General features: G+C 38.6%; 2 protein-coding genes across 2 annotated transcripts in view; one reads left to right on the forward strand and one right to left on the reverse strand.

Moving 5' to 3' along the window:
- Positions 1 to 14261, forward strand: fanci (FA complementation group I). The gene is made up of 37 exons (XM_077596480.1): positions 1 to 186; positions 268 to 340; positions 2121 to 2251; positions 2397 to 2550; positions 2619 to 2676; positions 3457 to 3498; positions 3583 to 3706; positions 3777 to 3862; positions 3931 to 4063; positions 4152 to 4229; positions 5258 to 5394; positions 6154 to 6334; positions 6405 to 6492; positions 6688 to 6818; positions 6902 to 6972; positions 7339 to 7453; positions 7872 to 7994; positions 8270 to 8338; positions 8440 to 8541; positions 8720 to 8914; positions 9078 to 9199; positions 9277 to 9438; positions 9938 to 10117; positions 10207 to 10373; positions 10446 to 10516; positions 11398 to 11514; positions 11588 to 11639; positions 11704 to 11831; positions 12037 to 12102; positions 12181 to 12277; positions 12394 to 12578; positions 12698 to 12754; positions 12838 to 12897; positions 12988 to 13053; positions 13597 to 13692; positions 13776 to 13877; positions 13957 to 14261. Exons 1-37 carry the CDS (start codon positions 94 to 96, stop codon positions 14014 to 14016), a joined length of 3972 nt encoding a protein of 1323 aa, XP_077452606.1. The 5' UTR covers positions 1 to 93; the 3' UTR covers positions 14017 to 14261.
- The window catches only part of polg (polymerase (DNA directed), gamma), a 15214-nt gene continuing 4931 nt past the window's right edge, over positions 12923 to 23205 (reverse strand). Inside the window, exons 7-23 of the mRNA XM_077596481.1 lie at positions 23021 to 23203; positions 21823 to 21965; positions 21323 to 21446; positions 21023 to 21247; positions 19350 to 19467; positions 18999 to 19064; positions 18751 to 18876; positions 18528 to 18688; positions 18093 to 18146; positions 17882 to 17999; positions 17637 to 17772; positions 16384 to 16630; positions 16178 to 16300; positions 15917 to 16085; positions 14799 to 15007; positions 14562 to 14722; positions 12923 to 14146 (exon numbers count right to left, since the gene is read on the reverse strand). Of these exons, the coding sequence (XP_077452607.1) occupies positions 14082 to 14146; positions 14562 to 14722; positions 14799 to 15007; positions 15917 to 16085; positions 16178 to 16300; positions 16384 to 16630; positions 17637 to 17772; positions 17882 to 17999; positions 18093 to 18146; positions 18528 to 18688; positions 18751 to 18876; positions 18999 to 19064; positions 19350 to 19467; positions 21023 to 21247; positions 21323 to 21446; positions 21823 to 21965; positions 23021 to 23203 (2428 nt within the window). The 3' untranslated portion in view covers positions 12923 to 14081. The remainder of the gene's footprint in view (positions 14147 to 14561; positions 14723 to 14798; positions 15008 to 15916; positions 16086 to 16177; positions 16301 to 16383; positions 16631 to 17636; positions 17773 to 17881; positions 18000 to 18092; positions 18147 to 18527; positions 18689 to 18750; positions 18877 to 18998; positions 19065 to 19349; positions 19468 to 21022; positions 21248 to 21322; positions 21447 to 21822; positions 21966 to 23020; positions 23204 to 23205) is intronic.

Below are 23205 nucleotides of genomic sequence, written 5' to 3' on the forward strand. Positions count from 1 at the left end.
ATCTCCCTGCTGGCGCGAAATATGTTTCAGCAATTAAGTTTGCGGAAAAGATTACGTTTACATGTGACCGTCTAACTCTCATTTGTATTCACCATGAAGGCTGAAACGGATAGAATTATTTCTTTATCGGATGGGGAAAATTCAGCGGAACTTCAAAAATACTTGTCCTCCCTCACCGAAGTCAAGGTAATTAATGTTGGCATAAAAAGAGCCGTGGGATTTCTTTTATTTTTCTGTCATGTGATATATACTCTTTCCCCCTCAAAGATGACTGGGCTAATTACAAGTAGTGCACTAAAAGGAAAGACGATTGGTACATTTATTAAAGCTTTCTTCAAAGGTAAGAGTTAAGTTTTTCCTATTTTAATTATTGTAAAGTATGTCATGTACATTCAGAAGCGCCTACCTCTACTTTGTATGTTGTTAAAACCATTCACCCTTTACTGGGCCAGTGACTATTTTAATTTTTAGAATTAATTTGAGTGCTTAAAAATATGTGGACATCACATCTTGGTTAAAAGTGTCGTTCTGCACTTTTTGGCTTCCTTTAGTATTGAGGTACATTTGTGACTTTAATCCAATTGAAAATAAATGCTACAATTCAAATAAATATCTTCAGTTAAAGATAAAACATCACTTCAACCAAAGTGTTATTTTTCTGGCCGTTATTAATGACATGATGAATGAGAGCATGTAATGATAACATTATGGGTAAAACTATTTTCCTTTGGTCAGAGAATTGAAGATGAAATCCCATTATACTTGTATAATGACAATTAAAGTATTCAATTAAATTCGAACCGTGGGTGAGTTTACCAGAATGATATCGATCCAAACCACAAAGTTAGTAAGAGCAAGAAATTCCTCTATTAAAAGCATATTAAAATTCTGGAATTACCTAGACCAGGGGTGCCCACGTAGATTGCGATCTACCGATAGATCCTCAAGGAACTATTGGTAGATCGCCAAGGTACTATTGGTAGATCGCACGACAATAACAATTTGATCCCTCCCCTCTGTTTCCTTAGCTAGGCTCTTATGAATTTGCCATGTCTGCAGTAAGCTTAACAGTGAATCAAGAGTGGATTTTCACCCCCGTACCCTGCCGCTCTCATACATGTTGATAGAGTCTAATGCGAGGTATATCATTACTAATTTGCTGAGCTTTGTCAGTGGCCTATAAAAAAAAATAGATCATGGAAGGTTAACTCTTGGAAAAGTAGATCTTGGACCAAAAAAGTTTGAACACTCCTGCAGTAAGTCATGTGTGACACCTTTCCACAAATGTGGTATGTTAGAAGTGCAATCGGTGAATTGCAGTCTGGTGCTTCTCATTTCAGCACAGCCCCCGTTGGTTTAAGTGTCTGTGGAACAAAAAGCTGCACCCGCAGCGGCCCTCCAGGACTGCTTTGGCCACCCCTAATAACAAAGTAGATCAAGGGAGGTTAGCTCATTGAAAAGTAGATCTTGGAGCAAAAAAGTATTAGTGCTCCTGACCTAGACAGTCTCCAGACCTGAACCCTATTGAAACCCTGTGGAGGTAGTTGAAACCCCGTGTTGCCAAGTGGCAAGCTGTAGAGATCTCTGCAGAGGAATGTGCCAAAATATAAATTAAAGTGTGTAGACCTGGTCAAGAACTTCAGGAACTGTTTGACCTCTGTTATTGATAACTAACGCTACATTACAAAGTACTAAAACCACATCAATTTTCACAAATTCTTAAAAAAAAACTTACATTATGATTTCCTGGGTTTTATCTTTACATTCAGTCTCTCACTCATGATGAGCACCTCTGATGAAAATTACAAACTTTTCCTTAGGGCCTTTTAATTTTTTATTTTGTTTTATGTTTTCAACATGAGTGCATGGAAATGCATGTGAATGAGTACACAACCTGATGATTTATTTGTTTAACAAATGAGTTTTTGATCAATTCAATCTTTCTTTATTACTTTCTATGTAAATATCCTATATTGAGATAAGAACACGTGGCTCGTAGTCAGGTGTGACATTATATATAGATTTTTTTCCCTATATTTTGAAAGGTATGGGCTGTGCACTTAGTCAGTCAGGTGGGCTCTTTAGTGTGGGAATTACGGTAAATTTCTCTTTTATTTAAGGCTCTCCCCCTGGATCAAGTGAAGGATCAAAGCGTCGGTTGCTGCTTTATCAACATTGCATTCCTCTCTGTGAGTCTGGTGACCTCCAAACTGAAGTGGCAGCTGATATCATTGGACTACTCATGCTGGAGGTACAAACACTTCATGCGTCTTCTGTTCATCATTCAAAAAAGGAACTCTCACAGTCTTTCCTATCAACTAGTTTGACGAATGTATAATTTTTCATCACACAGTTCACAACCTTGTGTTTTTGTGCTGTTTGTGTTGTGTGTGCAGACACATACACTGGTTGGATCCTCTCTCGCAAAACTAGCAGAACTATTTGTTGAAGAAATCAAAGCGGGAAAAATAGCAAACGGGAAGTCCTTGGAGCTATTTCCTACTCTGCTTACTGCTATGACAGCTTGTGAAATGTTGTCTTACGGTAAAGGTAAGTACGGATTGTGTATGAAATTGAAGACAATGAATATTTTCATTAATATACTTATTTAACTATAGGTGAACTCAGTGGTGAGGAATGCAAGAAACAACTGATCAACAGCCTCTGTTCAAGCAGGTGATACAATAATACGATAACTACGCAGATTGAATTGAATTGAATGCTTTTATTGTCATTATACAAATATATGAAATGTAATACTTTCACCACTATGTGCACAAATAACAACAAACAAACATAGAAATAAATAATCAATAAATAAGTAATAAATTAACAAGTAATCCAAGTGAAATCAGCAGAGCAGAGCGGCCTTGTTCTATTTGAAGTCCAAGATGAGTTCCATGGTTTTGGAGACATTCAGCGCCAAGTTGATGAGAGCGCACCACTTGCTGAGTCTATGGACTCAACAACTAACAAACAAACAAACACATAGATATTCAATATATATTAATGATAAATAAATCATCAATAAATAAGTAGTCATCATTGTCAATAAATAGTAGTCAACGTGGGTAAGTGGTACAAAGTGATTAAAGTGGCTAGCAATAAGTCTTGATTAGGTCCAAGGTGGAGAACTGGAGTTGAGTATGGGGACAGCTCTTGTGAAGAAACTGTCCTTGAGTTTGTTTATCTTGGCTGTTATGGCTCTGTAGCACCTGCCAGAGGGCACCAGGTTGAAGTGGTGGGATGTGTATTGTATTTTGTGATGCTCTCTGCCCTTCTGAGCCTCCAGGATTTGTAGATGATGGACTTACTGGTCAATCGACCCCAGCACATGAAGCTGGGTCGCATTAAAAAAAAAAAAAGAATACATTTAATTCCAATTGGTGAGGAGTAATGAACACCAAATAGTATCTACCTAACAAATGTCAAGACAAGCCTGTTTTTACTATACAGATGGGACTCTCGGTGTGTTATCCACCTGACCACGATGTTCAGGTATCCCGTTTTGTTTTTCTCCCTTTAGCACCATTTTTTTCACAATCATCCTCTCACTTCACCTGTGTGTCTCACTCATTTTAGGGATGTGCCAATGTCATCGGATGAGTTACGGTTTGTGGTGGAGAAAGTGCAGCGCATGTTCAAAAAGCTCGACCTGCAAGAAATCCCGCCACTTGTTTATCAGTTGCTCTTGTTATCTGCAAAGGTAGTAGTGCGTGACAGGCATGTTTTGCAAGCAAGTCATTCAGTCTAAATCTTTCTGGTCTGCCATCTAGGGCTGCAAAAAACAGGTCCTGGATGGAATCATCTCTTATTTTAAGCAGCAAGATATTCACCAGCAAGAGGAGAAAATACATGGACAGTGGGTGTTGAGTGCTCTGCCCATGTTAAACGATTCCTCCTTTTCAATTCGCTTCTTCCCTCTCTCAGGGACTCTGATTTAGAAGTCCAGTCCATTCCACTGGACCAGTTAAGACACGTGGAGGGCACTGTTATACTCCACATTGTTTTTGCTGTGAGGCTCGATCATGAACTTGGAAGGGAATTCATTAAAAACGTCAAGGTATCTAATGTGTCTGTCAAAATTAGAGTTACATAATAATATATTTACATAAAGTAATTTAACATTCATAATCTATCCCTTTTAACAGGTTTCTTACGGGGACCTTTGCCCTTTCAGTGTTGCACTACTGCTCTCGCTTGCACGTATCCAGCGCTATGAGGAACAGGTCAGTTGCTGCTATTCTATACCGTTTATGTCTTTATTATTATAATCTATGATGATCTATGATTTGTGGCCCAGTGGTGAGTGGTTAGTGTAAGTGAAAGTGTGAATGATTGTCTGTCTCTTTGTGCCTCGCGATTGGGTGGCCACTATTTCGGGGTGTCCCTTGCATGGTGCACTTACCGTATTTTCACGACTATACGGCGCATCGTATTTTTAGCCGCAGTGTCAGTAACGAGTGCTATTTCTGTATTTTACACACACAAAGGACGCACCGTTTTTATAGACGCAGCCAGGCATGGCAAAACATGCACCAGCTTAAGCATACACGCTAAAAACGCGTTTTTAAAAAGGCAACGGAAGCAAAACTGAGTTCGGTTGTACTTTATTTAGCCATTTTACAATGTACTCACGTCATCATCACCCACAAATCCATCAAAGTCCTCATTTTCTGTGTCCGAATTGATCGCAAATAGTAGCTAGCTAGTAGCTAGCGTAACTATTCCAAAGCTGCCTACCATGCTTCGTAAAGCTGTGTTGATGTCGATGTCCAGGCCACAATCCATTGGGTGTATTGACAAAAGAACTATATATCCCAGCAGTCACTGCGCAGTACTTTTTTACGGGGAAAATAGTAGAGTCAGGGGCTGCTTGCCGTAGTTGTGAGAGCTGTAGAGTATGGTGTACCCTATCGACTGATTTATTTTATCGTGATAACAATTTTAGTATTGGTCCATATATAAAGCGCACTGGATTATAAGGCGCCCTGTCTATTTTGGAGAAAATTTAAGACTTGTATGCGCCTTATAGTCTGCTTTCTTCAGACCCAAAAATTAGGGGTGTCCAAACTGGTGCTTTAGGGACAATGTGGGTGTTTTTCTTTCAACCGGTCCAGTTTAACCACTGAGGTTTCTGCTGAAACAACACCAGATTGGTGGAAATGAGTCCTTTTGTGGAACAATGTGGCCCTTTGTGGAACAGTTTTGTCACCCCTGACTTGAATAGACAGACACCATTTGTTGTATTTTGTAGGTGTTTGAACTTTTCAAGGGGGCAATCATCAAGAGCTTCAAAGATGAGCAGCTGCTGCAGGGGTCCAAAGCTCTGCAGGACCTCCTGCCCGCTCACTGTAGCGTTGCTGAGATGATTCTGGACACAGTGAGGAGCAGGTGTGAGCACTTGCATGAGTTCAGAATTTGATATGTAACATTATCGGTTAGTTTTATGGTCAAACAGTGCATGGTGGAAAAAGTACTGTATGTGTAGTATACCTGTTTTGTTAATTAGTACAGCCTTCTTTGCCAGCAATAACCTAATTTGCCTTAGCTCAGAACAGACCTACAAAATGGTCAGGAGAACGTTTGGAACAGTCTTCTGTATAAAAATGGTTTCAGGTCAGCAATATTCCTGGGATGCTTAATGGGAATCGCTCTTTTCAGGTCATGCCACAGCATCTCAATTAGGTTGAACGTCAGTGAAACTCCAGAATTCTTATTTTCTTCTATTTAAACCATTGCGGTGTTGTTTCATCAGCTATAAGGCACACTTGAAATCCTTTATTTTCCCTCTAAAATTTACCTGTGCCTTCCATATGAATATCGGTTGCGGTCTAATGACCTCAAACCTATTTTGTTGTCGCATAACTGGCCTATAATCCTCTTAGACAAAGAAATCAAACAATAATTGCAATGTTAAAAGATAAAGAACAGATGATACATTCATGTGGCTCATATATATTTATATATATATATACGTGTATATTAATACGTGTATGTGTGTATATATATATATATATATATATATATATATATATATATATATATATATATATATATACTATATATATAGTAAGTAGGATTTTACATTTGAACTTTATCTTTTTTTTTTTAACTTTTAAAAAATATTCTTGGCGCCTTTCTTTCATTTAGTGTCTTTGGGTGGGATCATGTGACCCAGGGTCTGGTACAGCTGGGCTTCTTCCTTATGGATACATTTGGACCTAAACCTGGGCCATTTGGAAAAACCACAGAAGCTTCTGCCACTGTGGTCCGAACTCCTACTCAGATGGCATGTAAACTAGGATGTCAGGTGCTCCTGCAGGGATTTAAGGTGACATTTTGTTGTTGTTGATATGTTGATTGATTTTATTGTCTACTTTAATTTGTTTTTCTTTTGTCAGATGCACGAGGCAATCAGAGTCGAGATTCTGGAGCAAGTTCTGAATCGATTGGTCACAAAGACTGCCTCCCCTGTCAATCATTTTTTAAGTAATGCAATAAACACTACTGTACCACATTTTTACACAGTCTGATCTGTTACAGTACCAAAATTTAATCAAAACCGTCAACAATATTATCTTTTTAAAAGCAGATATTTTAAGATAGCTCTATGTATCGGATCTCAAAATGTTATGTTGTGTCTATTAAATGTACCTTGATTATGAATTGCTTCTCTGTGCTCAGACCTCTTTTCAGACATTGTGACCTCTGCGCCAATGATATTGCTCGAGTCATCCTCCAAGGTTACTGAGACATTTGACCAACTGTCATACCTTCCACTGGCCACTGTACAGGGCTTGCTAAAAGCTATCCAGGTACTAGAAGAACCCAGCAGGCACTCAGATACACATGTAAAGAGAGATGCATCTTTAAATTCTGTCACTGTTTTGACTTCCAGCCTCTGTTGAAAGTCAGCATGTCCATGAAAGATGCTTTGATTCTGGTTCTTCGTAAAGCCATGTTTTCAAGGTCATTGTTTCATATTCTATTTTTTGTTGTTGTTGCCAATTTTAACGTATTTTTCACGTTAGTGGGATTGGCTCGTGCAAAGGTGTCCAACCCCTGTCCTCAAGGGCCCTTATCTAGTCTGTTTTCCATGTCTCCCTCCACCAATACACCTGAATCAAATAATCAACTCATTAGCAAGGTAGCTTGATAAAAATCGTGATTACCTAATTCATTCAGGTTTGTTGGTGGAGGGAGACAAGACTGGAAAACAGACTGGATAGGGGCCCTCGGGCTGGTGTAATGAAAAATCATGTTATATGTTGCACATTTAAATCGGCAGCTTGAGAGTGATTTAAAATTTGTATTTATTTTTTGCTTCTTCATTAGCCAACTGGATGGACGAAAGTCAGCTGTGACTGGGTTTTTGTTGCTGCTCAAGAATTTTAAAGTATTGGGCAGTATGGCATCTAGCCAATGTACCCAGACAGTCTCCTCCAGTCAGGTGGGTAGTTACTACGTGCAGTATTTTGTGTGATGTTTTAACTGAAAAGAAAAATATATATACAGTAATCCCTCGAATATCGTGGTTAATGTAGACCAGACTTGGCCACGATGATCGAAAAATGGCGAAGTCGGATCATCCCTATTATAACTACCTTATTTTTTCTCTCTCTTTCTTCAGTGCTAAGTCCTTGTAGCAAGCAGAAGGCAGAGGAGTGGCTTCCGCTTACGAGTTTCAGCGTTGATTTTCACATTTTTATGAACTTTAATTTTTGAAAAAATTATTAATAGCAGAAAAAATCGCGAAGAAGTGAATTCGCGATAAGTGAAGTCGCGATAATCGAGGGAAGACTGTACCAACCTAGACTTTTTACTTGAACTCTGAAAAATGCTTACTTGTCTTCGTCCAATCCAACTAGATCCATGTGGATGTTCATTCTAGATATAATGCTGCTGCCAATGAAGCATTCTGTCTGGAAATCTTAAGCAGTCTGCGTCGTTGTCTTGGCCAGCAGGCCGATGTGCGCCTTATGCTCTATGAGGTTTGTGCAAACTTTTTCAACCTTGTTTTAACACATTGTTTTTTCATTTTGCAGGTGATATATGAAGATTCAGATTTGGACACCTTAGAATGGTGGTTGTGAATCAAGTGTTAAAAAAAAAAAAAAAGATATTTGTTAAATTATTTTCTGCCACCTAAGGTGACCAGCCTGAAAGAAGATGAATTAGTATTGCAATTGTTTTTTTTTTTTCTTAGTGATTTTTTTTAATGCGTGAATAAAGATGCACATGTACCTTTTTTTTGTCTGTTGTTCAGGGCTTCTATGATGTTCTTCGTCGCAACTCACAGCTTTCTAGTTCCATAATGCAGACGCTTATCTCACAGGTAGCAGTGCTTACTTTTACTGTTTTTCCCCCTCTCCTCATAATGACTTAAATGCGCTGTTGATTTTGTTGTTGGTGACACATTTGCCATTTGTACCCTAGCTGAAGAAGTGCTATGAACCTGAGCAAGATCTCTTACCCCCCGTCAAACTGCAGCCATGTATCACAGCTCATGGAGAACAGATCTACCTTCAGGAGCCGTTGGTACTTGACAATTTTGGCGATTATTTCCATTTTTTAATAACATGTGTTTTTGTGAATGAATCATCACTGGTACATGTTCTTCTGGATGCTTTTGCTGGAAATGCTCCCTAAAGATTAAAAGCTTTTACACCATTAACTCTTAAAGTGTTTTGGCTATGTAAATACTTTTCTTTGGCAGGCCCACCTGGTGTGCTGTACTGTTCATTGCCTGTTGTGGCTTAAAAATATGCGCCGATCAGCCAAAATCAGTGCTTACGAAAGCGATGATGATGATGACGACAACGAAGACGAGGGATATCAGTCAGAGCTACAGACAATGCTAGAGAGCATCACAAAGCGCATGATCAAAAGTGAAATGGAGGACTTTGAACTGGTACGCACACATGGATGGCCATCCGGAAAATTATACTAGACCACTAAATTCTTTCAAATATTAAGATACAATTAAAAACTCATCATTGTACATTCATCTGACCAATGTTAGACACAAACCAAGTTATTTGTAACAATCATGGTGCCTTGTGCTCTTTTATTAGGACAAGTCAGCAGAATTCTCCACTGTATCTAATGTCGGTGTGAAGAACAACATTCATGCTGTGCTTGTGATAGGACTCTATGAGGTCCTGATAGAGTACACCTTTGGCAAAGCCAATTACAGGTATCTGTCACTTCCATCTTTTTTCAGTCACATTATTTAGGAATTCATGTCTTAAAACTTTGTACAAAACCTTGTAGTAAAAGCGCCTTTGAGGAGCTGTTGGAGCTCTTTAATCGCTACCATAAACTTTGTGAGATCCTGAAAGAGAAATCTGGCAAGGGTCGACAGCCCGCAAACAAGACTCCTCGAAGTTTACTCTCAATGGGCTTTACATCAACTCTCCTCACTGTCCTCTTTAGGTAAGTATAATATATGTATTGCTGAATTTAGTTTCAAGTAAAAAAGTAGTGATTTTCAAATCAAATCAAAAGCCTTTATTGTCATTATACACAGCTGCGTATAACAAAATTGGTGTTGCTACTCCACAAAGTGCGTTTTTCCCCAGTATTTTTTTTTAATAAAAAGTCATCTCCGGGCAAGGTAATTCTAAAATATTGCACAATCTAAGATATTGCATTGTTATTGCACTGAAGGGATTTTGTGTCTTGCTAATGCAAATAAAGAGAATAGTGATTTTCTAAAAGTAGCATTTTCTAAATGCCAAGGCACAAACTGGGATCATATTGATAGAAATCTGGTCACCCTTGTCATTGTTTGACTTAATAATTTGATATTGCAAAGTTACTATGTGGCCAATGTAAAAACAGTTCACTTTTAGAGCACGCTTGTTTTGTACACCATTGTTAATGGTGGCCAATGCGTTAATAAGACTATTGCTATATTTTTTTTTTCTGCCAGAGATAAGTCTCAGAGCAAAGAGGAGGCGCTCACTGTGCTGCGCTCCAGTGGAGAATTTGTGCGTTATGCACTTTGTGTGGCTGTGCAAAAGATCCAACAGCTGGGTGATACTGGAATTACAGACGGCCCAGGTGGACAAAATTCAGAGTTGACTTTCCGTTTTCTGTGTGAAATGACAAGGTACGAGTTCTTTGGTTATATGAGCTATTCATTCATCTAAGAGTTTGCATGACAATGTCCATGTAAAAGCTTTTATGAACATTTTCCAGTGTGCTGATGTGGCGGTATACCAACGTCCTGAGTGTGGCGGACGATCCTGGGAAGAAAGAAAAGCGGTCGAGCCTGTCACAGTTGAGCCTGGAAGGCCTTCTTGGGATATTTACTGTCTGCCACCAACGTTTTCCTGATAAGATGACAAAACTTCTCTCAAGCATTGGTTCGACTATCACTTTTAAGCATGAACAAAATACACTCATTGTAATTTAAAAGCATAATTTACATGTTACAGACAACTCCGAGGAGGATGAGGAGCCAGAAGATGCTGAACAAATGATTTATTCTTACATCCGTCAATTTCAGGTAATCTGTCTGTCGCACACAGATTAGATTACTTTATTCATCCCGTATTCGGGAAATTTCATTGTTACAGTAGAAAGAGGGTGAGAATACAGATACAGGAAAGGCATTTTAGACATAAATAGCTTTATTTTTAGCTTTATTTGATGTATTTTCTGCATCAATGGTCTCTCTGGAGTATGAGTTGAACTAGTCAAAAAATGTGTCAAACAAAGTTGCATTCGACTAAAGTTTAAATTTTAATGGAAATTGTCCTGTATGTTGTCCACTATTTCTCACCAAGTAGACCAAGCACAGGATTGACTATTACTTCAGTAACAAAGAGTAGTTCAAACCTAAAATTGCCAGAACAGTCTGCTCTGGCCACATTTCTTCCTTCATGTGGCTCCAGAGACAATTTAAGGCTGTCCAATTAGATCTAGCTACTTTGTGTAGCTTAAGGTCTCCCAGCTGCGCTCCTCAGGACCGTACCCTTTCCAGTCCACCAGGACTACAACTCCACCCTGCTTCTATTTCCATTTAAAATAACAGCGTAAGCAGACTTGTTTCCAGATTGCAAAATTAAAGAATGAAGTAAAAATGTATACAGAACTTCATAAAATTAAATCACTGAATAGATCATCATTTGTAAGTATTATGATGTAGTCAACCCTGTTAGATGACTAACATTTTTTGGGTGCTTAATAATGAGCCCTCTCGGGGTTGGTTATATTTCATGTTCTTTTTGGCTAGTTTTAAATTCCAGATGTCATTCTATATTTTATCATTATAGAAGTCGCACCTGAGTCTAAGTCACAGGCTCAAATGCGACTAATAGGGAAAATATGGCTAAATATTTGTCGGCATACAGCTCCTAACCCATTGTACCCACTCTTTGTCAACAGAAAGCGCTATTCGCTCAGTTGACCGGAGGAGAGGAGGAATCGAACAGCAAAGAAGCTCAGCTATTGGTCAACATTTTGAGTGTGCTTTCACTCCAACTAAAACCCTCATCTCAGGAGGTTGGTACTCAGTGGTAAAATCTTTAGGGGACAAATCAATACTGGGTCTTTTAACATCTGTTTTCAAATCAAGTTTGTCCAGATGTGCTCCTGGACTGTGAAAATTTGCAAGGAGACTAACTTTGGTGAGTCAATCCCTGCCAGCAAGTTTTTGGTTTTGATCATACTGAAACGTTATCTCGTGTTTAGAGGACTCGGCTTTGTGCAAGGGGCTGCTCTCACTTCTCTTCAGCTTGCATGTCCTTTGGAAGAGTCCTGTCAGCTTGTTGCTGGAACTCTGCCAGGACATCCATAGCAACTTGGGCGATATTGATGAGGTATGTCAGCAAATCGAGTTAAACTGTGAAATGTATGTCGACCAGGTCTGATTGCTATACCATATCTCATTTGCCAAAGAAGATTAATGACGTAATATTAACATTTCAGGCACAATGGCCTCTACATTGGTCATCTATTCTAAAGTTTAAAAAGCTGATGCTGCATATCTATGCCTTAATTTTATATTGTTGCTTGTATTACCAGGATGTGGAGGTAGAAAAGCAGTCTCACTTTGCCATTGTCAACATGAAGACAGCAACCACAGCAGGAGTAAGCCAGTTCCTTCAATTCAAGTTTTTAAGATGCTGTTCTCACAAAATCAATTCATTTTTTAATGTGTGACTTTAGCTGCAGGTCCTATCGCAAATAGACAAGGTGCTAGATGAAGTGGACTGGCTGATTGGCAAAAAGAAAAGCCAGATGGCCTCTGACAAACCAAACCCCGGTAGGGAGCTTTTTACTGATTTTTATTAGTGCGACACCTGGAGTCAAAGGTGGATATGTTCTTTTTTTGTGGAGAATGCAAATACTTAGAGGTGTTGTTATATTGCTAAAATGTAGATGAGACCACGCAGCCTACAGCCCAGCAAGGTCCGACTGAGAAAGCAGTTACACTTCAGCTTGGAACCCTCTTGAATGCCCTCAATGAGTTGGTTCAGACTGCACTGCTACTCGGAAATAGCACCATCACATTGCTAAGAGTACTGAGTCGGACATACTCCCTCCTCACCACGCTGGTTAAATATGTGCGTATTTGTCTTTTTCTTTTTTAAGTGCAATGGAGGCACTTAAAGTTGACCAGAAAGTACTAAAGTTTTAAATGTACTTTACTCTGTTTGAAAATGTATTTTGTTTGCATTTTTAGTACATTCAAGTTTGTGCTGGTCAGAGTGGTGTGTTACCTTCTCGCTTTGAGAAGCTGGTGAGTCTTGGTAGTGTGGTATGCGTTTTCTGCATCAAATGATGTCGTGGTTTAATGTGTTTTTGAATGTACCAACTATATAGGTCAAGCTTTCTGGCACCCATTTGACTCCGCAATGCTATCATTTCATCACATATGTTCAGGTAAAAGTAGAGGTTCAGTCCATAGTTTGCAAATCAAATATGGTTTAATACTTCATCCAATTTGTAAATATTCCATACATTCTCCTGTAGGGGGGAGAGTCACGTGGCGGAGATAAACCCAAGAAGAAAAAGAATGAAGTTAACACAGCTGCAACTGTAAGGACCATTTTTTTTCAAAATGGATAAAATGTATTTGATTGGCAGAGCCTTATCAATTCCATTAATACCCATATGATATTTTTTAATTACAGCATGATTCCTATTTTCGGGTGTGTAGGCTATTTGAAGAATACTTTACATGTGGATATTTTACAATTACTCTGAGTGCATATTGTAGTTAAACATAAACAGCTACATTCCCACGGGATGTCCAAACTACAGCCTATTGGCCTGGAGCAAATTCTGAAAATATTAATACGACCCACTCTAATGTAGTAGTAGTGGTGGTGGTAGTTGGGAATTGTGTTAGGTGGCGTTGTGTGTAAAATTTACGTCTCTTAGTTGTGTCTTCTATTGTGGAAAAACAGTATATTTTGACACTTGTTGTGAATTTAAATTAAAACCCTTTTCCCCCCTACAAGTTGACATATCTAAAAGATGTTCTGTTGATCAATGTTTTAATTGACAAAATCTTTTATAAACTGTAAACAGTATGTTTTTTAAAAGTACTTTTGATGAATCTTTTTTGTTTCTGGTTAGGCTAAGCTTCTACGTCAAACAAAGGCCATTCCCAACTTGATCTTCAGCATTGAACAGTATGAGAAATATCTTATAACTCTCTCAAAGAAATCAAAGGTATGTTGGCGTAGGTAAAAAAATATATATATTTATGTACATATATACATAAAATATACATTGATGACATGTTCTTTTTGAAGGTAAATCTGATGCAATACATGAAACTGAGCACATCAAGAGATTTCCGCATCAATGCTGCTACTTTGGATGCAGCTCTGGAGGAACAGGATAACACAGTGGAGGTGCGTGCCATGTCAACTCCCCACACTTGGCATCAAATCTAATCCAGGTCGCCTCCCATGTTTGTTTCTGTTCTCTTAGGGTGAGTCACAAGCCGTGGAAGAGACTCAAGAACCCAAACAAAAGAAGCAAAAACAATAAGCTCCTCCATTGGTTTTCCATCTTGATGAGATCAGCTTCTGGGCACTTCTTGCCTGGTCTACGTTCTATTTTGCTTTATGAAGGGAGCCTCTTGTAATATCCACTATTTGGTAGATGTCCAAGGCTTCACCTGAAAGCACATCTTGTTTATTATTAATGTACAACAAATACTGTATTCACCATGTTTTGTGTTTATTAACACAAAGCTGAATTGTCTAATACTAAAAAAACAATATACACTGTTATTTGTGTTATGTGATCAATTTATACTTCTATTCAACTTAATGATGGATCTAATTAGCAATCAACCCATTGCGCATTCCACAACCTGTGATCTAATCGAAGAAATATATGCCAGAACAAATATAGTAGTAAGAATTCATTTTTACTAGCTACTAGTGAAATTATAAATAATTAAAACATGCTTCCAGTCATTTTTAAAAATAATTCATTCAGTCATAGCGACTCACTCAAGTGTATGACTTGCACTTTTCTAGAATGGTTGTCAATTTTCAATACTCTAGTGATTAATCAATTAGGCTCACCAGGAGGAAAGCCATATTTCCGTTCCACTCCCGTGGGGTTGGAGGGGGTCACGCAGTCCATGGTGACCTCTTTTCTCAGACACGTGTCAATGTCGACTGCGCTGAAGAAAGCGACCGACTGTGGAAGATCCTGCATGCCTAATGCGTGCGCAAACATACTCCTGCAGGTAACAAAAGCAGCATGTTGGTTACTGTCAAGCCCTTTTCCAATTGGGTTTCCATCCTGTGTTAACAAACCTTGTAAGGAGGTTGGTGACCTGCAATGCCAGTGCTGCCCGATATCGGTCCTCGCTCCGCACGAGGTATCGCACCTCGTCGTGGATGCTAATGCAAAAGCGGCCGTCGATGTCGTGTTCCTCAAAGAGCCACTTCATTGCTACGAGCATCAGATGAAGGTAATCCACCGCCGAGCTCTGGACCACCCAGTTCACTCTACTGGTGATGAACTGACATGTAAACCACAACACAAACCACAATATTACCAAAATTCATTACGTGGTTACTCAAATGTGACCTTATGTTAACCACCCACCCCACATGTGTCAAAGTGGCGGCCCGGGGGCCAAATCTGGCCCGCCGCACCATTTTGTGTGGCCCGGGAAAGTAAATCATGAGTGCCGACTTTCTGTTTTAGAATCAAATTAAAATGAAGAGTATAGATGTATATTAAATTTCCTGATTTTCCCCCTTTTAAATCAATAATTGTAATTTTTTAATCATTTTTTTCTGTGTTTTTAGTTCAAAAATCATTTTGTAAAATCTAAAAATATATAAAATAAAAAAAAGCTAAGATAAACTGTTTTGGATCTATAAAAAACTGAATATTAAGGGATTTTAATCCAGTTCTTTTAATCCATTTATAAAAAAAAATCTAAATATTATATCTAAAATGGTCCGGCCCACGTCAAATCAAGTTGGCGTTAAAGCGGCCCGTGAACCAACCCGAGTCTGACACCCCTGACCCACGCAGTTTTATAAACATTGTAGGTCATAATGAGTGTTACCTGTCTTAAGTTCTGCAAACATCCGTATTTGAAACCAGTGTAACTTCTGACCTTGCCTTATGCAAATACATTTCATGCTTCCTACACACCCACTCACCAACAATTTAATAACTAATAGCAGAAAAAAATCGCAAAGTAGTGAAGTTGTGATAATCGAGGGAATACTGTATTCCAAAAATTTATTGCACTGTTTACTTTATATAGACTTGCCAAATTTCAACAAGTTTTAGTAGTCTTATGTTGTTTCAGTTTTTTTAAAACAAATTATATTTCTAAGTACAGACTTTGAATACACGCCACTCATTAGAACTTGATGTTGATAATCTGGTGTTGCTGCACTCCTTCGCTCACCTCATCCTTGACTGCACTGGGTTCCAGTGCTCTGCTAATCCTGCAGCCCAATACAGGTGTGGCTGGCTGAGCTGAATGCGCGATGGTCTCCAGTTTGTTGAACATGTCCGACTCCGTCCCTCCAGACCACATCCGTCTGGCAACCAAATCCCACTTCCTTCGTCGTGTGCTAACATATTCATTTAACAGGGGAAAAAATAGGAAAACCAGTCAACATCAAGTTCTACAAAATTGTGATTCATTCAACATCATTTCTCTTACCTCTCTGAGGCCACTCTACTAATTTTCCGTAACTCCTGGAGCGACACGCTTCCGTCTTCCTCCCTTTCCACGTCAATTCCCAGCTCAGTGACTAACCACTCGCCATCATCTGACAGTTGGTATCTGTCCCAAAACACACACAGGCACGTGCGTCACGCTACCACAAAGAATGAACTCATACAGTGGTAGCCTTTTCATGCGAGTACCTGCGTAAGCCCTTCGTCAAAGCATACATCTGCTTGGCCTTACTGCCAGCGTCTGTCTGACTTAAGCGATGATTGAACTGCATTAGCAGCCTTTCTGCGAAGGGCTGTCCTGCACCGTAGATGCGGCCATAGTTAAACACCTTGGCGTGCTCCCTGCTGATGCCTACGGCATCGGCCGTGCGGCTGTGTAGGTCGGTGCCCTGGCTCTTCTTTCCTTGAAGGGTCATCCAGCCGAATGCCGTACAACCTGAACCGCAGAGGTCACTTGGAATTAGACAAAGATGTTGCATCAAACTATCATTAATTCAATAACTCATGTCTACATGTTACAAGAGGCTGGGTTATCATTTGACAGAATTGGCAAGGAATTAAATCGCAAAAGTCATGTTATTTTTCCATTTGGGGAGAACGTTAGTCAAAAAATTGGAAATAGTCTCCACTTTAAAGTTAAATATCCAATGATTTTTTTCAACAAGCCCCTTTTTGGCATAAAGTGAACAAAATATATTATCTTCCATAACTTAGGACTTCAAATTCAAATTATTTAATAATATAGTACGATTGCAGTGGAAATTGTGTACCGTGTAAAATGCAAATTGCAAATTTTCTACAGTTAAGTTTCAAGGTTTTCATTGGGTGATGCTCTGAAAGGCGCACAAAATCAAGCACAAATATGTTATAAATGTTAGTGAATTTGAAAAATCAAATCCCCTCCTATCTTCCTTGACACCTTTGGCAAAAATCACTTGCTTCTTAAATAAGTGTCTGCCACTTGAAAACTAAGCAAAGAGAACAAAACGTTGCTAAATTGGACATTCATCAGTGGTAGAAATGGACCATGTCATTATGACTTTTCCAAAACCTTTCAATATTTTACGCGTTTCAGTCACACCACTGAAAATGATTGAGATGCAACACAGCAAACTAAACAAGCAAAGTTATCTTTAAAACATTATATATTTACATTCGTCAGCCAAAAGATTAGCCACACATGCCATTAAGTCTTAGTGTGCTGGTCTTTATTGTGGCATCAAACTAGACTTTAAAACCTTGCATAAAAGATTAAAAAATGAGATTTGCACTTGCTTTATTCATCAAGAAAACTAACCAGCAATGTTTGAACAAATATACAGTGGTATAAAAAAATGGGATTCCCTGAAGACTGTCGTGGTAAACACGAGTGATAACGATTGTCTTACTAAGAGTGACAGTGGTACGACATAGTAAATTATGAGAAGGATGTTGAAACTCACCATGCATACCAGCAAAGTGAGCCTCTCCTAGCACAGCAGCGATCCAAAGTTCTTGGGAGTCCACATCGGCTCCAATCAGGTGGTAACCAGGTGGTGCTTGAACCATCGCCTTCAACTCACTGCCCACCCTGTCTTTCTAAGGACACAAAACATTGCTGTTCACAATTATTCACTCATTCCAAATAGTTTTAAACACTGTTGGTGTCCAGTGATAGCTACTGTACGTGGTGACGTGTGTTTCTTACACGTGCATTACTGGCAGTAAGCCATGTTGGCTCCACAGCCCTCCGCGTGACGGTTCCAGCAGTGACAACCTGTGGTAATATAGCGCCGTACTGCCCCTCATCATCAAACCCTTGGTGCCTTTGGAAACCACACAAATTATTGCATACATTACTGATTTTTCTATGACCTATTGTGGTTAATGGAGATAATATGCAGATGTAGCAGACCAACCTGCTCACGCAACGAGGAAGCTCTCCTTTGCGCAACCAAACCACCATTTGAGAGCTATGAGAGAACCACCAAATGAGGTATTATCAACATTTTCCAGGTTATCTTCAAGCACTTTCCAGAGGATGGCAACCCCACAAAATGGTGCTATTGACAAGAGTTGAAAATAAATGCCTCTATATCGGACAGATCTTTGCAAAAATGGAACTGATTTTTCCTTAGCCCAACTGCCATCAATAGTGTACTTCTGTCTATGTTGTACTATTTTCAATTTTACCATGGTACTTTTAAAAACTGCATTAAGTGGAATAAGTCTTGTTTAAAAAAAAAATCATCCCATTCTCCTGCAATGCATTGTTTGTCTCTCTGTGTTTCATTTATTTTATTTTTTAAGATTTAAACACAAGACAAACAATGTGTTAATCATGAAAAATATACCTTATGCGTTTTTGAGCATTCCTCCAGAAGGACATCATTTTGTTAATCTCTAAAGCACGTGTGGCATTGGTCCCGCCCCTTCCAGCTCTGAGAGTACCATCCTCCATCTTTGATAGAAAATCTTTTGAAAAGGGACTCCCAACGTTATTTTGATGACCGTCCTGAAACAGACGTCGTCTCATGAATGTGCTTCACTATACCAGATACTGATAAAGCACATTACCTTGTGTGGTAACTTGAAAAACCAACACCCAGGTATGTCTATATCGTCATAGGGTCCAATTCCTTCGTGATAGTGGCAGTGACTCTCATCTGGGATGGGTTGGGATTTGTGGGAAAGATTTTGCTTCTGTAAAAAATGTATAGGAAAACAAGATGAAGAGAATAACTGAAAAATAGTCAGTAAAAACTAACAATATTATGCTATTTAATGTGCTAATGGACTGTCATTATGCATTCAATAACAATTACCCCCTTTTTCTCTGCATTGTCTCCATGTTCTTCTGTTAGTCTCTCCAGTGATCCATACTCCTCCATCTGGTAAAAAAAATACCACAAGACCAAATAATGAGTATTATAAATTGGACTAACAATTTAGATGTTATGTCAGGACTTGTATTTCCCAAGAAAATTACAAGTATATAATAAATATTGCACTACAAATTTTTATCTTGCACTTTCAGTCACTTTTTTTTTACCTCACTTCATTTTTATGACTACTTATGTGTGCACATGGTGAAACTTTGTACTTGTACAATGACAATAAAGGCAATCAATTTAAATCAAAATTGGAGTGATATCATTTTCTGCTTAGGTCCCTACCTTTGCCCAAACATCGCCGTCTGTCCACATAAGTTCATCAGATGATGCACAGTCCAGAGACTCAGGCCCGTCCTTGCTGTTCTGCCCACAGTAATTTCTATAATTACGCTCTATCTCTCTGTCGAGTGGAGTGAGGTCGTGGAGGAAGAAAGAGACAAAAACAAGCGACAAAAGTTTGTACTACGCTACAGTAAATGCAGGTGTATATTGTATTAAATAAGGCTTGATATATATTCCGTATACTTAATGCCCCACATTTAAGAACCAGGGAATGGCAAACTCCAGACGGCTTTTGTAATTGGTGAGAGAGCTCAGTGGTCCCAACATTATTGGGCGTAGAGCAGGGGTGTCAGACTCGGGTTGGTTCGTGGGCCGCTTTAACGTTAACTTGAGTTCACGTGGGTCGGACCATTTTAGATAAAATATTTAGATTTTATTTTTTATAAATGGGTTAAAAGAACTGGATTAAAAGCCCTGAATATTCAGTTTTTTATAGATCTAAAACAATGTTTATTTTAGCTTTTTTATATATATTTTTAGAATTTGCAAAATGATTTTTTAACTAAAACACAGAAAAATGGATTAAAACATTACAATTATTGATTTAAAAAGGGGAAAATCAGGAAATTTAATATACATCTATAGTCTTCATTTTAATTTGATACTAAAACAGAAAGTCGGCACTCTAGTGGAAATTGTAGTAGTAGGGACACTTCCTGGCTTTTGAACTGAGGTTAAAATGAAAAGGCAGGTGCAAGTCTGGTTACGGAGTAAGCCCTGGAGTCCACAAGGGTGTGACCTTTCCTTACAGTATGTTTGACCCCTGTGGAAAGGCCATGCTGGAGAACTTTTCACCTTTTTGTGTATGGTTAACATACTATTTTCATGCAATTTACCTGCATTTTCATCCATCTGACAACTATAAATGGCAAAAGAGGGTTAGAAGAAGAGTTTACATCAGGGGTGTCAGACTCGGGTTGGTTCGTGGGCCGCGTTAACGTCAACTCGATTTCATGTGGGCCGGACCATTTTAGATATAATATTTTGATTTTTTTTAAATAAATGGATTAAAAGAACTGGATTAAAATCCCTTAAAATCCCTTCAGTTTTTTATAGATCTAAAACAATGTTTATTTTAGCTATTTTTATATATTTTTAGATTTACTAAATGATTTTTGAACTAAAAACACAGATAAAAATTTATTAAAAAATTACAATTATTGATTTAAAAGGGGGAAAATCAGGAAATTTAATATACATCTATACTCTTCATTTTAATTTGATCCTAAAACAGAAAGTCGGCACTCATGATTTACTTTCCCGGGCCACACAAAATGATGCGGCGGGCCAGATTTGGCCCCCGGGCCGCCACTTTGACACATGTGGTGTAGAGGAAGAATGAAGAGGCCAGATACTTGCATAACAAGGCACGGTGTGACGTCAGACTGAGCAATTTCAAACCTAGCCTTTGCAACGAATTCACTTGCAAAGGTGGGGCACATTCCCATTTCAAACTATTTTATGCATGAAACAGTTGAAAATAATGAATTAAAAAAAGAAGATTGTATCTGTGTGTGGCGTAGATATTCACTTAAAAAACAAAACCTGATATTTTTTGCAAGTTATTCTGGCTCAGTTTGAGAACTACTGAATTAGACTGTTCCAATAAATACCTGTGAGGACAAGGGGTTGAACCATTGTTCTCCCCCTGGGAGTCCAGGTTCTCCTTGCGTCCCGGAGCAAGATACCCCCAACCATGTTTCTCTGTATAATGCAGGGGGAATCCGTCCCACGTCAGACCCATCAGTTTGGGCGTCACTCTCATCTGAAGACTGATAAGACTTGCACCAGGTGACCAGCTGTCTGCCGACATCTTCTCACATAGCTTACGATACCACCTGGAAATGCAGTATACAATAAAGAAGAATTGGAAATGAAGGTGAAAGTAAAGTTAGGAGCAGTAACGATCGTACCCAGGGTGTCCAGGTAGGTGTTGCTTTCTTTTTGGAAGTCGATCCACTGTTTCCTTCAGTTTGTCCACAGCAAGCCTTCCAGGACAAGGAGCCTCTGCATTGTCTTCAGATGGTGGACCTGTGTCTGTTAGTACATGGGAAATTTAGATTTATTCAGTTTAGTTATTTGCTTGTTTAGAACCAAAAGACAATTGTTGCGCTATTTAAAAAAAGTCTCCTTTGACAAATGGGTGTTTAACAAGTAAACGATTGAGTCTACACACTTAGAGAAGGTGAAGAAATTCAATCGCTCGTCTATTAGGATCCGACAGCTGTTTCTGGCCACCATAAAAAAAATTCAACTCTCTACGTTGCACGGTTTGGACAAATGTAACGAGAAAATCTTAACATACACACACACACACACACACACTCACACCGCCATAAATCATGCTTTATAAGGATTATAGAAAACAGTTAAAATATAGTTATCTATCCTTTCAAAATATAATATACAGTACCTTCCATCCACTTTGGTGGAGACGCAGTAGTTTGGAATTCAACTGCTTTATCTGACTGTTTCTTTTTTCTGGCTGGCAGTTTTTTCAGCTTGAATTCCTGCTTGTCCCACTCAAGGTCCCAAAGCCAAGGATCATCTTTGTATCTAAGAGAAAATACATAAAATACACAACAGTAATGTGAAGCATTATCATCATATGGGAAGATTTTGTCTCATGTTTACATTGTGTTATGAGGTCTTTTGTGTAGAACTGCAGAAAATGGGATCGTTATGGAAAACGATGTAACTTAAAAGGTGAGAATAAAAAAAAGAGGAGCGAATATTGGATATTGTCCAGATGTGTTAAGGGAAATGTATATATCATGGAAACAAACTGTATTCCACTCCGTAGTCTAATGAAAAAAAAAAAGCTTAGTACTGTATATCATGGTGGTATTGTCATATCTATGATGTTAACATGAGTATGGTGTACAAAATACCCAAAAGAACACATGAGTTTGAATACAGAACTTGCATAGCAAATGTCATTTTTAAATGTACTTGACTTTGTGTACAATTATTTTTGTGAAATCAATCAACTCTCCGGTACAGATTTATTGAAATGCACCTGTGTGACATTCAGCATGTATACGTATTTCATGTAAAATACCATGAGTCATTTTCTAAAACAATACACATAAAACTAAGATCTCAAATACTATGTAGACCAAGGGTGTCAGACTCGGGTTGGTTCGCGGGCCGCTTTAATGTCAACTTGATTTCACGTGGGCCGGACCATTTTAGATAAAATATTTCGTTGTTTTTTTAATAAATGGATTAAAAGAACTGGATTAAAAAGCCCTGAATATTCAGTTTTTTATAGATCTAGAACAATGTTTATTTTAGCTTTTTTATATATTTTTAGATTTTACAAAATGATTTTTGAACTAAAAACACAGAAATAATTGATTAAACAAATTACAATTATTGATTTAAAGGGGGGAAATCAGGAAATTTAATATACATCTATACTCTTCATTTAAATTTGATCCTAAAACAGAAAGTCGGCACTCATGATTTACTTTGCCGGGCCACACAAAATGATGCGGCGGGCCAGATTTGGCCCCCGGGCCGCCACTTTGACACATGTGATGTAGAAGAATCAAGATCTGGTAAAGGATCATCCAGTACTAGTAAGCTATTAATATTTTTTGTCTCACCTCTCATTCTCTAGAAGTTGGCATGCATCATCAGCTAATGTCATGAGAGATTTCTTCATCTCTCTCTGGAGCTCTTCGTAAACGTCCTGGGCATCTTCCAGATATCTCCCCCAGTTATGATTGACGGGAAGGTAACTCACACCCATCTCGAGCATCCCGGCAAATGTGACTGGATGGGGACATCT

The sequence above is a fragment of the Stigmatopora argus genome, chromosome 3, assembly GCF_051989625.1.
Source record: "Stigmatopora argus isolate UIUO_Sarg chromosome 3, RoL_Sarg_1.0, whole genome shotgun sequence".
Classification (NCBI taxonomy): domain Eukaryota; kingdom Metazoa; phylum Chordata; class Actinopteri; order Syngnathiformes; family Syngnathidae; genus Stigmatopora; species Stigmatopora argus.

Coding starts and splice junctions, on each gene's coding strand:
- fanci (XM_077596480.1), top strand. CDS start 94: ATGAAGGCTGAAACGGATAGAATTATTTCTTTATCGGATGGGGAAAAT. Junction 10,374..10,445: donor AAAACTTCTCTCAAGCATTG/GTTCGACTATCA, acceptor TACATGTTACAG/ACAACTCCGAGGAGGATGAG. Junction 13,054..13,596: donor AAGTTAACACAGCTGCAACT/GTAAGGACCATT, acceptor GTTTCTGGTTAG/GCTAAGCTTCTACGTCAAAC.